General features: G+C 37.4%; 3 protein-coding genes across 6 annotated transcripts; 2 read left to right on the top strand and 1 right to left on the bottom strand.

Annotated features, from left to right (window-relative positions):
• Nucleotides 1–3,440: 3,440 nt before the first annotated feature.
• Nucleotides 3,441–5,301, bottom strand: LOC125216546 (uncharacterized). Its single transcript, XM_048118286.2, has one exon. The coding sequence runs from the start codon at nucleotides 4,793–4,795 to the stop codon at nucleotides 3,800–3,802; it is 996 nt and encodes a 331-aa protein (XP_047974243.1). The 5' UTR covers nucleotides 4,796–5,301; the 3' UTR covers nucleotides 3,441–3,799.
• A 3,057-nt stretch (nucleotides 5,302–8,358) lies between these two features.
• Nucleotides 8,359–12,948, top strand: LOC125216547 (uncharacterized). Of its 4 annotated transcripts, none has more exons than XM_048118289.2 (4): nucleotides 8,359–8,541; nucleotides 9,066–9,139; nucleotides 11,965–12,499; nucleotides 12,645–12,948. In XM_048118289.2, the coding sequence occupies exons 2-3, from the start codon at nucleotides 9,129–9,131 to the stop codon at nucleotides 12,479–12,481; spliced, it is 528 nt and encodes a 175-aa protein (XP_047974246.1). In that variant the 5' UTR covers nucleotides 8,359–8,541; nucleotides 9,066–9,128; the 3' UTR covers nucleotides 12,482–12,499; nucleotides 12,645–12,948. The 4 variants fall into 4 exon arrangements, with proteins under 4 accessions (XP_047974246.1, XP_047974244.1, XP_047974245.1 ...); XM_048118287.2 differs by having other exon boundaries at nucleotides 9,008–9,139; XM_048118288.2 differs by having other exon boundaries at nucleotides 9,003–9,139.
• A 1,262-nt stretch (nucleotides 12,949–14,210) lies between these two features.
• LOC125216544 (cysteine-rich receptor-like protein kinase 8) lies at nucleotides 14,211–16,998 on the top strand. Its single transcript, XM_048118284.2, has 7 exons — nucleotides 14,211–15,028; nucleotides 15,175–15,312; nucleotides 15,399–15,529; nucleotides 15,683–15,893; nucleotides 15,996–16,233; nucleotides 16,307–16,466; nucleotides 16,546–16,998. Exons 1-7 carry the CDS (start codon nucleotides 14,242–14,244, stop codon nucleotides 16,840–16,842), a joined length of 1,962 nt encoding a protein of 653 aa, XP_047974241.1. The 5' UTR covers nucleotides 14,211–14,241; the 3' UTR covers nucleotides 16,843–16,998.
• Nucleotides 16,999–17,824: the final 826 nt, after the last annotated feature.

Genomic DNA, 17,824 nt, shown 5'->3' with positions numbered 1-17,824 from the left:
TATGAGGTCCACTACTAAAAATGGTAAAAGTGAAGTGGGACAAATTATGCGGGACGGACCAAAATGGAAAATTGGGACGAATTATCTGGGGCGGAGGAAGTACTATTTTGATTGGATTGTCTCTGTTGTGACAGAAATTTGAAATGTTGATGTAACAACTTAACAATGGGTTTTTTATTGAAAGTTTTGAACTAAATTGTGAATGTGGGTTGTTACTTCCTTTTCGTCCCAAATGAGGTATGGGGATTTCAAATTTCGCTGAGGATTTAGAGAATCAGATTTTGGTTGTATTTTACTGACAATGAAAGAAGCATCTTTAATATGGTGGATATAAAGACCAAAGTTCTTCGACTCAAAATATAAACATGATCAATTAATAATCAATATTCTATTTATAGTTAATTAACAGAATTTGAGCACTATATATACTAATGAATTGATTTAATAAAATAAAAAAGAATTGATTTAATAAAATCTTAAATATTCTATTAGAACTACATAATGCATCTATCATTTTCCAATCAAATGCTAGGCATAACGACACTTTTTTTATTTTTTAACTAAGAAAACAGTTGATCAATGATTGTTATAATTTCAACAAACTTTGTTCAACACTAATTAAAATTTATAGTACAAAATATAAATGACTAGCACTATATACTCTGTGAGACTTGAGTGGAGGAATGGTGAGTGCCTGAGTGGTGGGGGGATTGAATTATACGATTGGGTATTCCAAAGAGAAATCGAAATCGTCACTGCAACCAATTTTCTGGTGATGAAAAAAATTTGATAAAAGAATCCTAAATGAATTCCTCAGAAAAAACATGCTACTAGTAAATATCTCAAAACAGCTTTATATGAAACAATATGACAAGCGATTTTAAATTTCTCCGGCAAAGTAAGGGTAGAATGAAAGTGAAATTAATTAAGAAGTAGGAGTATATGATAGTATGTTTTTGTATGGCAAGCAAGGTCCTTGCTCTCACCGACTAGTCGTCGTCTTTGTCTTCATCTTCGTTTTCATTTCCTGATACTCTCACCGCTGGTGCCTGCTATCGGCTCCGCTGAATCAACTCGCTTCTTCATATATTTTAAATCAGGTTGGAGATTTCTTACTCTGCGCGCCACCAAGCTTTGGAGGGCATCAACAAAAATATTGTGCAACTCCGGAGACCAACAACGCCTTTGTTTCTTCTGATCTTCCATCGTCGCTCAAATCAGCCTCACTCTTTTCATTCATTGCTCTCTTGAATGGCGAAAATGCCCCTCCTTCGTTCCTCACCAAACTCATTCCTATTGCCCAGCCCTTCCGCGAATCTCTGAAATCCTAACCTATTTTAAACAATGCAAAACCAATAAAAATGAATGACAAATATGGAAGAAAATTTTACTGATTTCAGGGGAAAAACAGAGGCTTGATCACTTGACATCGGTGTGCAGATCTGAACAGAAGTCCTCCAATCTTCATTTGACGCTTGTACCCTTCCATCTCTTCCGCTCTCTCTGCCTTCAACCTTTCAATCACTGCAAAATTAATAAAATCAAAACAAATGTAAACTAATGAGAGAAAGAGACCATGTTTGAGCAGGTGCATGCTGTGAGGAAGTTCACATTTGAAAGCTTCAATCTTAGAGCATCCGCAGCGGGCTCTTGTCCGTCTGTGCCAGCGGCACGGCACTGCTCTTAAATAAGAGCACATCCGTGCCGCTGAGAAGCCTTATGTGTCATGCTGTGATTGGCCAACGGCTGGCAAATTTTATTTTTTCTTTTTTAAAAAAAAATAAAATCAAAATTAATTAAAAAAACGTTTTTAAATAAAAAAATATTTTCCCACTTCCCAATAAATTATATCCGTTTTCTACATACTTTTAATTTATTTTTCAATTTATTTTTCCCAAAATTCACATTTTCATCTATAAATACTCTCACTTCAACAAAAAAAATTCACATTTATTTTATTAGTATGAAATATGCTTGTCTCTATAAAAAAAAATACAAAAGTACTGATTTAGAGACATAATGTCTCTATGTCATAATGCCCCTATGTCACTTTGTCATACACTTAATTTAAATATGGACTAATATACCCTTATAGTATTATTTTGGAAAGATATATCTTAGTTATGATAATTAAATTAAAATATGCTTATTATGCACATTTATTGTATTCATGATTTTATTTAAAGTATTTGTAGTTATAATTAGAGTATTTTTGTACATACTATTTAAAAATGATTATTCTTATAAAAATATTACCTAGTTTATTAATAAGATTTATAAATCTTGTGAATAAAAGCTATTAATATTATTTCAACTAATAAAATTTACTGTATTCTTTTATTAATAAAATTTATTATCTTAATAAATAAAATATATTGTTATTTTTAAAAAAGTTACTCCCTCCGTCCCGCTTTAGCAGTCCCACTGACTTTTCTGCACTCGTTTTATAAAAATGATAATAAATAGTTAAAATGGAGAAATAATAAAGTAAAAAAAAGAATAATGTAGAGAAGAGTCTTATCTACATTATTCTCTTTTTTACTTTATTATTTCTCCACTTTAACTATTTATTATCATTTTTACAAAACGAGTGCAGAAAAGTCAATAAGACTGCTAAAATTATTATTATTCAAAATAAAATTTGTTGCTATTTTGAATAAAATAATTGTTTTTAAAATTAAAGTTGGAGAGGAAGGACGACGTTTCTGGGACAATGCGGATGTTTGGACGAAGCACTGCGTGTTTTCAAGAACTCAGCTGCGTGGAACGCTGTGATCGCAGCTCATGTGCAGAACAACAGATTTCATGATGCCATTGACGAAGCCTCCGCTGCCGCAGCCTCGAGCATCAATTCGCCATTGACGAGGGAGTACACATCAAACTACTTTTTATCTCAAAAGTGTATTTTTATGAGTTGAGGGTTAGTTAATCTAGTTCCTTTTCTGGAAACTGGTATCACTGTACAGAGAAACAAGACAAGAAAATCTGTCTCATCATCTAGAATATTGTCTTATCTTGCCAACACACATCCAAAAACTCTTCTTCTCTGATCCAAAAACTTTGATTTTTTGATTTTCTTTATCTGACCGCATCAAACTTTCTTTTGTTACTGATGCAATATTTTCTGTATGAAAACAAAAACACAAAAATTTAAAAAGCAAACACAGACAAAAAAAGGGAAACACCACGGAAATACAAGTCTTTTTCCTCAATGCCTGACCGTTTCCACGCTCAGCTCAAAGCAGATAACTTTGAAACAGTCTACAATTTGACCAAAATCTAGAAGAATATTATGTTTGCAATGACAAAGAATCAACCATGAAATGAAGAGCCAAGATTTTATCCCTCTGCCTTACTGTTTTCTTGAATAGCTTAGCATACACATTTTTCAACAAACATATCCATAATAAAAGGGCACATTCACAATCTGCAAGACATGGTTATGGAAAAATTGAAATGTCAATTGAACATATAGATGAAAAATAATAAAGTGTACATGAGGCAACCTACATAACTTTGCAAATTCTACAACACTATCTGCTTACCTACTGCAGCTTCATCTAAGCACTAGAGTTGGCTTTGGAATCTCTACTCAATCATCTAAAGACTAGACAGTAGCTGTTACATAGTTTGCAATACAAAGAAGACAAAGTTGTGTGAGCAAATAAAAACCAAAAAAAAAAAAAAAAGTAAAGAGGAAGAGTACAAAGGCTTGAAACATTTTCAAGATTAAGTCTTGTATTGCAGTCCACATCATGATCCCTGAAGGAGAAGCTGTGCTCGAGTCTCGACTAAACCGTTATTGGTTCCTCCATCTTGGACTGGGTACAGGGAAGAAACCCGAAGGGGACAAAGGAAATCCGTAACCAGGGGAGGGAGGTGGATGAGGTCCGGGACCTAAAATTCCAGAGAACGAGAAATTGGGTGAGATCGGGGGAAAGTCAAACCCTGGAGAAAGCAACGGATAAGGTGATCTCGGAGATAACAAGTTTACGAAGCCTGTAGGCGAAGGTAAGAGGAACTGCGAAGTTGGGGAGGGTAAAAGGGGCGGAGGTCCGTTTGCCCTTGGTGAAGGAAGAGGGGGCATTGGCCCATTCATACGAGGCGATGGAAGAAGGGGTGGAGGACCATTGAAACGAGGGGATGGGAGATTCGTGGGAGGTCCATTTCCTCTCGGAGGCATGGCCGGGTTAGGAAATGCATGAGGCTGTGGTTGATTTTGTGCAGGAACTTGATGCTGCATTTGGCCTTGTGGGTAAGGATGGGGTTGTCTGGGACCTGAATCAATGATCGAGTTTTGAAGGTATCTCATGTAGGCAGAAATGGGAGACTCAGCAGTGTTTCCCCATACATCAGGAGGAGGGGATGGTAGCAACATGTTGGGGGAACGCTGATCAAACTGGGCCGGGGGTGGAGGTCTCCCTAGGTTATTCGGGTAAGGCATGGGAGCTTGTGCAGGCATTCGCATTGGGGGCTGAGGATGAAAGGGGAGCTGAGGCCTACCGGTCGATGCCAGGGGTGGGGGGCGGACTCTCTGTAACCGGTTATTGGGGGGTTTCGGGTGGGTTTGGGGAGGCCTAGGGGGCTGGTCGCGTAATGGTGAACCGGTGAGCTGCTGAACTATGTCGCGAAAATCGTTCTTGTTGATATTGTAGACTTGGGGCTGAGGCTGCTGCCTTCCAGCAGCACTAGCAAAATTAGGCTGATGCAAGGGGCTTTTCTTGATGTTTTTCCCAATCTTGTTCACACCTAAATGATCAGTTTGCCTATTCGAAGGTGGCTGATTTGGATCCATTTTTTCAAGACTAGAAACTCCACTTTTTCCTCAGCAAAAACCTAACTACTTTTCCTTCTTCTTCAACAAAAAAACCCCAAATTTCAGTAATCAATAATTCCAAAACCTCAAGGGTTAAATTCAAAAATCTCAATTCTTCCACCGACAAAGCAAAATCCCTAGATCTTCTTGTCAAGCCTCAAACCCAAGAAGCACTAACAAGACAGATAAATCCTGAATCTATCTGCTGAAATCCAGAACCTTGATTCTTTCACCCAGAGAAACAAAATGACAACTTTCCTCGTTGGGACCTCAAAAAACTCACAACTCCTCAATCTTTCCCTCAAATCCCCAGATAAAAAGGACCAGACCTTATGGAAATGGAAAACAAAAAAAGGAAACGAAATTGAGACCTTGAACTGCGGGAGAATGGTGTGGAGCACGAGCAATTTCTTTCTGCAGCTGAAGAATCGCCGGTGAAACCTTTTGGTTGGTCAACGCGAAAGTAAGAAATGATTAAATTAAGACAGTTTTATTGAGAATTGAAGGCAGCGTTTGACAATCACCAATTTAATTCCATTCAGTTACTGTCACTGTTAAATGATTAAGCAGCTGGATCCATATAATCAGCAATAGATTACAGATATTTGTGTTTTGAAATTTCAGTTTTATAACTTGCTTAGTTCAAAAGTCAAAACATTATTCAAAATGAAATTTCAGTTTTCTCTTAAATTAAACATTTTAAATTCTATCCAAGTTTGTATTTTTTACTGTATTCATTAATAAATTTTGCAGTTTTGTGGTATTAATCACTTTTATAAATTATAAGTATGATTCACTTGAATCTGATCGGTAACATTTAAAATTATCGTGAAATGAAAGTAATCTCCTTATTTTAAAAATAAGGACTCGTTTCATCTTAATTCATCTCTTAGATATAGAAGCTTTCAAGCTTTCTATTTTAGGAAATCTTTGAACTCCTAGATATCAATTTCTTTACCACTTATATCGCTACAATTAAGTGATCCCACGATCCACTAACATTAACTTCATTATTTTTTCTCTTTCCTTTCTTATTTTATAAAATTTCTCTATTTTTTTTACTTTATCAATTTTTCTCTTATTTTCTCTTACTTTACCAATCATATATTAAAACTTATATTGTTTTAAAAGTTTTTATTTTTAAAATATGCAGATAGTATACTATTCACGGTCCATAATTTTTAGCCTAATCTCAATAAGGCAACGGCCTGAATAAGAGCATCTGTAATGGGCAGACTTCCCCGACGCCCTTCCCAAATACACCTCCTGCCACATCATACGAACTTCTCACCCTCCTGCCACGTCATAAGGACTTCTCACTGCACAATCCGCCCTTCTCATCGCCCTTCCCGCAATTAAAAAAATTCACAAATTCACAAATATTCAATTTACGTTACAAAATTAAAATTTCGATATGGAATCGTTACGAGAAAAATTTCGATATGAAGTTCAACGGACTGTATATATAGAGCTTTAAAAAAAAAAAATTAAAATACGGGACATCCGCGGCGGACGTCCGCGCCTCGCCACATTGGCGGACGTCCGCCCACCCTTTCCGCGAAGGCCGTGCCCTTCCCGTGTCTTCACGGGACGTCCGCGTCCTCCTCTCCGTGCCACAATGGCGCCCTTCCCCCCGACGAACTTCCGAAAGCCTCTCCGAAGGGCGACGGGAAGTCCGCCATTGAAGATGCTCTAAGTCCAATTAGTTGGCGGCCATTGTACATGTATACCTTCGATCAAGATTATTTGAATCCTAAATTTGTTTCTAGATTCTTTCAAAACATTAGTTTGAAGAACACTTTAACCAACCTCAAATTTAACAATGAATCCTAAAATGGGAATGCCAATAGTATTAATGTTACAAAAATCAGAACATCAATCGAAGTAATGGAACTATTAGTTCACAATTTAATCTATGAATCGATGGAACTTCTAATCAAACTAAATTGGAGTAGGCTGAGTGCATGGTCTTTCATCAACGGCGAGCTCGTTGTGTGTCGAGCTGACAGCATGAGCTGCTTTTAGCTAAGAGCATCCATCGTGGATGCTCTAATGATATTTTTATATAAAAAAATACTTCCTCTGTTCCACATTTGGAGTCACATTTAGTTATGACACGGATTTTAAGAAATTGGTAGAGTTTGTAATGAATGGAGTGAGATGGTGGAGTGAGATGGTGGAGTGTGTAATAAATGAAGTGAGTTGGTTGAATGTGAGTCCTTTTTTTGACTTTTTGGTTTTTTATTTTTGTTTTGGTTTATTTTAATGTAGATAATGACATTTTGACGTAATTTTGATAAACAATGGGTAAAATTGTATGACCAAACATGAAAAATTCTAAATATGACTCTAAAACTGGGATGGACTTTTATGACAAAATGTGACTCCAAAACTGGGACGGAGGGAGTAGCTCAAATGATATTAAATCGAAGTTGACGAACATATTTTCAAATGTTATAAACCAAAAATGAAAATTTGACAAAGTTTGCGGATCCCTTTTTAATTTATACTCCATCCGTCCCTGAAAATTTGTCACCTATTTCATTTTTCGTCCGTCCCTAAAAATTTGTCACCTTTCACTTTTACCATTTTTGGTAGTGGACCCCATATTCCACTAATTCATTCCTACTCACATTTTATTATAAAACTAATATATAAACGTAGGACTCACGTACCACCAACTTTTTCAACTCACTTTCTATTACATTTCTTAAAATCCGTGCCGGGTCAAATGGTGACAAATTATGGGGGACGAGGGAGTATATCAATATCAAGTAGTTATATCATACCTAAACACAGTTATCAATAAATTTTTTTTATCCTATACCGGTAGTAGGAGTAATTTATATAGGGTTGGCACGGTACGGTATACCGCACCGAGAATGTCATACCGCATACCGTACCGCAAATTGCGGTATGACTAAATGTCATACCTATACCGGTATACCGAAAATTCGGTATGTCAATATTTGAAAACTTTTACCTTACCGACATTTCGGTATGCCGTACCGTGTTGCGGTATACCGCGGTATACCGCAAATCATACCTGTTTGATATATAAAATATTGAAGAATTGAGATTTAAAATTAGGGCAGAATAATGAATTAATGATGGCTGCTATTGCTTTACGAATTATGCCTCAAATCTTTCTTTAGTTTTAAAAATATAAATATTATAATTTTATAAATAATATATATTAAAAAATATATTTATTAACGGTATATACCGCAAAATTACGGTATATACTGTAATTTTGCAGTAGATACCGTAATTGCGGTATACCGCGGTATATGCAAAATCCATATCTTTACCGTACCTTAATCTACCGGTAAGGTATCATACCGTACCGAAAAGTGCGGTATACCAAAAATTCGTATTTTCGGTATTTTTTCGATATGATAAGTGCGGTATTTCGGTACGTTTTGCCAGCCCTAAATTTATAACAAATCGAAGGTTATCTTTAAACAACAAAAGTTGGTGAGAAAGTAAGATTACCATAGAGTCGCCTAAATTAAAATGAATTTGTTATTTTTAGGGGAAGTTTGACTATATCAAATTATGAACCCAAGAAATTCTCCGTAAAGCAACTGAAATTAGCTTTGCCCAACACCAATCCCATTTCTCGATCGTCCATCTCCTCTTCTTCAATCTTCCGGCTTAGCTACGGCGGTCTGTTCATGGTGTTTCCTGGTAGCTGTTTTTTTCACCGGGGAATCTTCAACCAGGTAAATTTTTCTCTTTTTTTTTTGTGCAGGCGTGGTTGTAGAATTAGGGTGTTTTGTGATTTCTATATACGCAATGCATAGATATGTAATCTCGATTGATTACTAAATTTGTTGCTTGATATGTATATGTATACCTCCTGAACGGATTTTGCTGTGAGATCATGACTAAGATTTTTATCTCTGTGAAATGGGGAATCTGAGCTTTTATTGTTGATTAACACATTTCTTTGCTAATTCATTAATTTATTATGCTTATCGCCTGGCTTTATGTATTCATTTGAAAATAATTAAAGTAGGGAATTGATGAAGAAAGTCTCAGGAAAATGACAATTTACATGATATATCAAATAAGAGAAACTTAGGTAAGAAAGTGCTGTTGTAACATGTGTCTTAACTAAACTGGAAATAAATGGCTCGAAATAGATCATAACAGAGATCTAATAACTTCATATCTGTGAAAGGGTAGGGCCCGGTGCGAGCTCTGATGATTTCGTGATTTTGATTATTGGAAAATACTACTGTAGAATGCATGCAAGTTAAGATCATCAAAGGAGACGTCGTTAGATTGTGTTCCAGCCTGAGCAGTAATGCTAAAATGGTAAAAACAAAGCTCATTTAGCTGTCTTCAGTCTTTAATTAATTTTTAATAATGCATGACTTCAACTCCTCTAGCAATTCCCTCATAGAAACTGTGATGGATCTTGTGAAGGTGATGTGTTTGATAATTTCTCGTCTCTGGCTCTCTCTGAATTTGTTATTTGGTGACTATTGGTGGTTTTGAACAAGCATCGATGTTGAATAGTAGTATAAGTTTATCTGTCCCTGTTAGACAAAATATACAGTTATGTTTTGTTTCTTGATCAATCTAATAAGAGAAATCATCTAGGGATCAATGATTAATTCATGTGTGGAGGAGCCATTATAAACTAGTTTTTGATGCACATTTAATTAATCCTGATAGTCTGATACAGAAAACTCCTATATGAAGAATTGGAAATTTTAATCACTGTCAGTTATATTCCCCTAAGTTGTGGTGTGGTTATTCAAAGACTTCCACAGAGGACTAGAAATCTTCTTGTATCCATAACTTCTAAATTATGATACATGTGTGGCATGAGGCGACAGGGTGCTGGCCTCACTATTCGGGCGCACTTACAGTTCCAAAAATCAGTTACTCTGCACTAGAAAGAGAAAATCCTGTGTGGAAGTCACTGGGATTAATTAAGAAGACACTTACCAAAAGTTGCAGGTGGAATTCGGAAACAAAAACAAAAGTAACCTTAGAAATATAAACAAAAGTCACAGGTGGAATTCGAAACATGACTCAATTTCGACTGGATTGTTTCCATTTCTGGAAATATTCTGGGAGAATGTGAGTCGAATTGAGGAAGGATTTGAAAATTTTCAGTCGAACTCGAAGAACAAGGAGGAATTTGAGTAGAAGAAGAATGCTGAATATGAGCCGAGCCGTATTCAGAATTGTGGATGTGACAATGTGCTGTATTGTGGAACATTCATTGTTTTTAAAGGAATGTTAGAGATTATTTTTGGAGATTTGAAGGGATTCTGTCAGATTTCAATATGTTCTTTGTATTTAGGAAAAAGAGATTTATGACATTTGAGGGTTTTAATGCTTAAAGATTTGAAAGGTCACAACCGCCCCAGATTCGCCCAGCAGTTCCTGGCTCGCTCTGGCTACCTTGGGGCAGTTCCAGCCAAGCGGCGTGCACCCTGCGCCCCAGGCTCGTTTTTGACAACATCGTGTGTGATGCTAACAGTCTGGGCATTCACACATGCAAGTTGCAACGCATACTTATGGTGTTGTTAATACTCCCTCCGTCCTTCAAAAGTGTAGCACAATTACTATGATTGGCATTCACACATGCAAGTCAAATGTGCTATACCTGTGAGGGATGAAGGGAGTATCGTTTGTGAAAAAACTAGAATCAGTGAATCAAGTGGCTAACATTAAGTCAATAGCACTTGGGAACTAAAAGAAGAAATAGGATATCTTCCACTGAGTTAATTCTCTTCAGCTGTACTAACAACCTGTCTGAAAAATAATAAGGCAGTGATATATGGAATTCTATAGCTTATAGTATCATTTAAACCTCTGAAGGGTTCATTTACAATAATTAAATGCAAACCCAGGTGATTCTTACCTTATGATTTTCTGTTTTTTCAGAAATCTTGATTTTAGCCCCTTTGTTGCTGAAAATTCCGAACTCTAGCTCCCCTTAAGTCAAGATATATTTCTAGCACTGCCTCTGATACGTACCACCAATTGAACTAACTATTGGAGTTATTCCAGTCCACCATGAATAGGTTCCAGGCCATCATTGAGAAAGTTGCAAGAAAGAGTGAGAAGGAGGCTCTGCATAGTTTAAGATAGCAAGAATGATATAATCATCTTAAGAGCTGCCCGGGTAAAAAATTACTAGTGAAAGTTTCCCCTAAAAGCGGTTGTTTAAAATATGATGCTAGTGCTACCATCAGTTTTAGTGTATCTTCAAGCCATATCTACTGCTACCTACCTTTTAGTGGTTTATTTCTTTCTTGCTCAATAATATCTCTTGTCAACTGAATATGTCTACTGCCGAGCTGCATTGCTAAAAGTGTTCCATAAAGATTTATCAGCCAATGACCACCTTCATTGTACCCTCTTTTCTAACTGTAAACTTTACCTTTTGGTGGATTTAAAGTACTGGGTCATCTATATTTGTGTTGTAGCTATTGCAATTTTGCATGTGAAGTGTACATGTGGTCTGCTTTGCTGTTTCTTATAGGCTCAAACATACTTTATTAAAAGATAAGGAGCTTTGGAAAAATTCTCTCTTTTAAGTGCCTACCCTCCCTAGCTGGTCAGATGAGTTGTAAATATTGTGTATGAGTTCCTTAGTAGAAGCTATAATTCTTCATCTTTCAAGGAGAAAATCTGATCTACATTTTGTTGTTGAATACATCTCAGGTTCAAATTTAAAGGATTTCCAAAGTATATTCGCCATGGAACTAACTTTGGTTATTAATTTAGACATGCATCCAAACTCTCATTCTCTCAGAAACTACAAACTTATATGTTCCTATATGAGAGGATCTCCTAGTCTCCATTACACCTATATATTGTTCCTCTAATTGGAACAGTTTTTACGTTTCTGTGCCTTTTATCCCTTTACGCGTGGTGACTGCTTACAGACAAATAAACCCAGTTTATTTGTTCATTGCTGAATTAAAATTTTATTGAAAATCAATATGGATGAAGTAAATTGTGCAATCAAGAGTCAACCTGGTTGAAATCCCTGCACTGAAGGATACTTTCTTCAAAAGGCTTGGGTTATAGAGAAAGCTGTTTTGGGCTGGAAATTACTTGATGTTCTTTTGAAACACATGTCTTACTAACCTGTATTTTACTTGTGGTTATTCCAGGATGGATGGTTCTCTGTTGTTACATCATGATGAAAAAGAAGCTGCTAGAAGTCCTGATGACATTTCGGTTCGTCGTTTGAAGAATAGGGAGAGGCAACGTAGATATAGAGCTCGTAAGCGTCAAGAAGCTGATCTAAGGAAGGCGTCAAGTATTGATCAATCAACACCTATGCATTATCAGCAGCTGCATACTGAGTTTCTATCTGTACCTCTGGAAGTTGATATTTCAGTAAGCGGAATTGCCCCAGATTACTTGACCCGTATTCATTGTCAGAGAGATTGGAAGAAAGATGCCAGGACAGCCCATATGCACAAGAACTCAGACACATGTCCTTTGAATAATGGTGGCACTGTAATTTCAAGCGGAAGTTCAGCAACCTTTGTGGATGGTGGCGGCCATCAAGAAAATCCACTATTAAATCCTTCAAATACTCAAAATTCGGATAATAGTGCAGCAAATGGATCCAGCCGAAGGCATTGGAAAGCAGAGGCAAGAAACAAGAGAATTTCTGAGTAAAGAAGACCAAAGAAGTGGGTATGTCTTGCATATCATATCTTGTTGGTTGCAGCAAACTCGTATATTTCCAGAAATCAATCAGACCTGTTGCTGATAAAGTTAGTTATCGATGAAGGTTTATTATTCTAGCGTTATGATTAACTTTCAGTTGTTGCTTTTGCAGAGCTGCATTTTTTGTTCAATACAGAGGAAATACTTGTAGAAGTATCCAGTATCCAGTATCCAAAGCACTTGGATTAGAGAGGATTACTGGTGAGTGATGTACAAACATTTGATACCTTTATAGGGTGGAGAGTTGTAGCAGAGTTAGGTTAGTGGTTTTGTTTCATCTATACACATTGCTTTAGTTGGTATAAAACCTGCATCATTCTCGACAGGTCATTCGAGTAATGTTAATTATATCAAGTTCCAATAACTAACAAATTTATCCAGAGTCATGATAAGAGTTCGCCTTCTTGCTGTTTTCATTTTGATTTCATAAGTCTACTTTTCATTCAGTCGTAAGCTACTTTATCGGTCTAAAGTTATACCGTAACCTGTACCTTTGTTTTTCTGGCTATAATCTGCAATGAGACCCTTAATGTTTCTTGCAACTAACAAAAGTCTGAAATTTTGATTTATGTAGCAATCACAAATACGGAAGGTCATTGTCAGATAGCACGGAGTTCATTATTACTCCCTCCGTCCCGGCTAAGATGACACATTGCTTAGCCGGCACGGGGTTTTAGGAATTATTGGTTAAAGTGTTTAATTGGAGAGAGAAGGTGGGTGTAAGTATTAAACTAGAGAGATAAAGAAAGATGAATATTTTAATAGGAGTGAGAAAAAGTGGTTGAGTCATGAGTGTATTAATTGGAGAGAGGAAGTTACCAAAAAAGGAAATGTGATATTATAGTTGAGACAAACTAAAAAGGAAAACGTGTCATCTTAAGTGGGACGGAGGGCGGGACGGAGGGAGTAGTTTGTTTTTAGTTCATTAATTATTTCGTATGCAATATGTTTGATACTCACAAGATAGATGAACCATAACACAAAATTTTCGTGTTATCTAGCAATGATTATGGTTATGCATTTTCCATTTAAAACTAGTTTTACAGTTATAACATAACCCAAAATGGGAGTTTGACAATAAAATGAGATTTTTCTACCACTAACTTTTATTTTTTATAGTCAAATAATTTCTAAAAATAAGCATCAAGCCAAAATGAAATTTTAAATTGTGGACAGATAAAATATCAATATTTTAAGAGAATGATCCTGAGGGGATAAGATACAATGAAGTTTCAATATTTTTAGAGAATGAGTAATAATTGGGAGGAAAAGATACAATGAAATCTGAATAAATACTGGTGATATTTTGGGAGACTGAGTTTGTGTACAATGTTTATTTTGTTTTCTTCATGAAATGCGACGAGTGAGTAGCGACGACTCAGTAAGTGAAAGTCCTGTTTACGGCATTTTATACAAATATAAATTGAAAATTATTAAAAGTAATATTAAAATTCTGCTTAATTCTACACACCGCGTTGATATAATATAAGATCATCTATTGACCTATATATTGTCTTTATTTAAGGTCAACTATTGACCGACATAGTCTTTTTTTATATAAGTAACTTTTGACCTACATATTGATTTTATAAAATTGTTTCGTTGTTAAATCGCATGCATGCAATATTCGCCACCCAACTTGTCTGAATTTGGTCTACCTAATTTCTTCCCCTTCCCATTCCCAATTTTAAAACCAAACTCAAACAACAATGAGTAGTCAAATATGTCTCCTCTTGATCCTGGCCATCCTCACCAACCTCTCCGCCTCCGTAACAGCCCAAAACTACGGCTGCTTCGGCGGCAACTACACCGCCAACGGCACATACAGCGCCAACCTCATCTCCCTCATTTCATCCCTCCCACCAAACATCACCGACAACGGTTACTACAACGCCACCGCCGGCCAAGCCCCGGACCGAGCCTACGCCAGCGCACTCTGCCGAACCGACTTCCAGCTAGAGGAATGCCGCAGCTGCCTCCGAGGAGCCATCGCCCCACTTCTCCAGTCTCTCTGCCCCAACCGGAGACAGGGAATCCTCTTCCGACAAATGTGCACGCTGCGCTACTCCGACGAGCCCATATCCGGCGGCGTCGGAGCTCAATCATACAGTGTCCTTTCCGGGAGCGTCCGGAACATGAGCAGCCCCGAGCAGTTCAACCAGCAGCTGCGCGTGCTGCTCAGGGAGCTTCGAGGCCAGGCGGCCGCGGGAGGGCCGCTGATGAAGATCGCAGCGGGGAACGAGACAGCCCCGGATTTTCAGACGATGTTCGCGATGGTGCAGTGCGTGCCGGACCTCTCGGCAGCGGGCTGCTCCAATTGCCTGATCAGGGCGGAGCAATTGCTCTGTTGTGGTAACAATGCACGGATTGCTTTGTATATGCCAGGCTGTTATCTTGAATATTCCATCCAACCCTTTTACAATATTAGTCGGATTGAGCAAGTTCGAGCGATGATAACAGCGCCCTTGTCTCCTCCGGTGACACGGTCATCGTCGAGTAATGCATCGATTAACTCAGTTTAATACTCTCTCCGTCTGCCATCAAAATGTCTCAGTTTTCCCCTTTTAGCCCGTCCACCAATAAATGTCTTATAATGACAATTTTGCCTGTATGTAAAGCAGTTTGTAATGTGGATTTTGCAGGCAACGACGATGGTAATAGCACTCGAACCGTGACCATTATTCTTGTTCCAATTGTTGCGTCTCTGCTTATTGCTGCTTGTGTTGGCACTTATGTCAGAAACAGACTGAAGAAGAAAACAGAGCACATTACATTACAAAGTAATCCAATTATTTTTGTTTATTTTTAAATCATCATGTGACTATGATGCATGCTAGTTTCTGACATATATTTACATTTTAAATAGGGTTAGATGAGGAGGAGGATGTAAGCGCAGAGCAGTCCCTCATTTTCGATTTTGAAGAGCTTGTAGCTGCCACCAACAATTTCTCCAATAGGCTTAAAATTGGTCAAGGAGGATTTGGTGCAGTTTATAAGGTACGTAAATATGAATACCATTAATCTAGAGGCAAAATTTGGGATTAATCATCTTATAATAGATAGTTTAAACTTTAAACCAAATTTTCATATTCAAGAGAATTATGGAAAACTGCAATAGTGCATAGTTTGATATACGCATGAATTCTATAGGGAAAACTTCGGAGTGGCCAACGAATTGCAGTCAAAAGGTTATCAATGAGCTCAAAGCAAGGTGAATTGGAGTTCAAGAACGAAGTGGTGTTGATGGTCAAGCTTCAGCATATAAATTTAGTAAGGTTGTTGGGATTCTCACTACGAGGAGCGGAGAGGCTTCTCGTATATGAATTTGTTCAAAATGGAAGCCTAGATTGCTCTGTTTTTGGTAATTTCCTCTTTCATTTTGGCCACTTGATAAAAAACATCCTAATTCTGCTAACTAAAAAATTGATGTATATATATATGCACTTATATTGTTGAGAAATAGATCCGATGAAGCGTTTGGCTATTAATTGGGACAGCCGATACAAGATCATAAAGGGCATCGCCAAGGGACTTGTTTATCTGCACGAAGAGGCTCGTCTTCGTGTAATTCATCGTGATCTTAAAGCGAGCAACATACTCCTAGATGAAGACTACAACCCTAAAATCTCAGATTTCGGTATGGCAAGATTGTTCACAGAGGATGAAACACGGGCCAAAACGCGCAGAATAGCTGGAACCTAGTAAGTTATAAATGTTCTTTTATAGTGCCTTCTTTTCGGTAGCTTGAAAATATATCATATGTACATTTGGCAGCGGGTACATGGCACCAGAATATGCACGAAACGGGCATTTTTCGATGAAATCCGACGTGTTTAGCTTTGGAGTGCTGGTGTTGGAAATCATCAGCGGACAGAGTAATAGCTCTTTCAAGAATGTAGAAAATGGAGAGAATGTAGACTACATGCTTAGCTTTGTAAGTTCAAGTATTCTCATTGATTAGGAGTGGTTAAAACATCAATAAAGATTTGGTAAAATCATGAGTATTTTTATAGGCTTGGAGAAATTGGCGTGCCGGAACCGCGAAGAAGATGATCGATCCGGCATTGATGTCTGCTTCGGCCTCTCGGAATGATATGCTGAGATGCATTCATATCGGTTTGTTGTGTGTTCAAGAAAATGCAAGTGATCGGCCGACGATGGCTTCGGTTGTGGTGATGCTTCACAGCTTGTCTTACACTTTCCCGGTGCCTTTGCAGCCGGGGTTTTTCGTGCCTAGTAGCGACGACGAGAACAAAGCAATTGAGTTTTCCAGAAATGAAGCAACGATCAGTGAGTTGTATCCGCGTTAAACATGTGTGAACACACGTGTTTCAAACACAAATTTAGTTTTGTTGCTTCATTCATTTCTTTTATTGTTTCACTGATACATTGTAAAATTTGTGAATCTCATTTTGTTAGAAGGGAAAAGAGTATCATGCTATGAATGTCAATTTAAACTATTGTGATTTGTGAATGCCAACCAGCAAAACATACAAGTAGGAGATATAATAGCACCATAACCTTTCCAGACGATTAATCTTTGCTTTTTACTGAATTTGGAACAATTGTGGGAAGCTAATCATAGGAAAATTTTCCAATTCAAGGTCAAAATGGGGAAAGTGAAGTAGTATAATTTTGTGAAGACAGTGGCATTTGTTTAATTATGGAAAGTTGACCCTGACTCGTTACTCATATACATCAATTTATTTAAAACTTATACCATTATGACCCTCAGTTACAACTCATTGAACATTAACAATAATGTGAATCTCACTATCCACTAACACTATTTTTAACTAACTTTCTTCTCATCTCTCTTACTTTTCCAATTATGCATTAATTCTCATGTCATTTCAAATACACATATTTTTATGGGACGGAATATGTGTTTTAACTATCCCATATTGATTTTAGAGCCCTCATATATTTAGAGGTTAAATTGTTTCATGTAATAATTAAAGTGGACAAAAGATGAGTGGTAAAGCTCACGCGCACGCCACTACCTTGCCTCACCTTGCGGATGCAGAGGCCGAGGTCGTGAGCCGTGGTCCATGGTCAGAGATGGCCGCTTCGCCAACATAACAAGGTGAAGCAAACGTGACTGACATATAGAAGTCCTCATCTGTGAACGAATCTAGACGTGAGGTACGTCTGTCCAGGTTCAACTCGAGCACGCGTCCCTGAGTGGCGCGTGTAATGTCTGTAACCCCCGGTGGAGTAATTTCACTCTAGCAATCATGACAGACTTAAGTTGTGTTAATATCAATTGCCTCATGCAGGGGATTACACCTA

The sequence above is a fragment of the Salvia hispanica genome, chromosome 3 (assembly GCF_029641045.1).
Source record: "Salvia hispanica isolate PSC_SH4W2 chromosome 3, Shi_PSC_v1, whole genome shotgun sequence".
In the NCBI taxonomy this organism is placed as follows: Eukaryota; Viridiplantae; Streptophyta; class Magnoliopsida; order Lamiales; family Lamiaceae; genus Salvia; species Salvia hispanica.
Note: the sequence above shows the minus strand (reverse complement) of the source record. Positions and strands in the feature narration are given on the sequence as shown.

Coding starts and splice junctions, on each gene's coding strand:
- LOC125216546 (XM_048118286.2), bottom strand. CDS start 4,795: ATGGATCCAAATCAGCCACCTTCGAATAGGCAAACTGATCATTTAGGT.
- LOC125216544 (XM_048118284.2), top strand. CDS start 14,242: ATGAGTAGTCAAATATGTCTCCTCTTGATCCTGGCCATCCTCACCAAC. Junction 15,530..15,682: donor GATTTGGTGCAGTTTATAAG/GTACGTAAATAT, acceptor TGAATTCTATAG/GGAAAACTTCGGAGTGGCCA. Junction 16,467..16,545: donor TAGACTACATGCTTAGCTTT/GTAAGTTCAAGT, acceptor GTATTTTTATAG/GCTTGGAGAAATTGGCGTGC.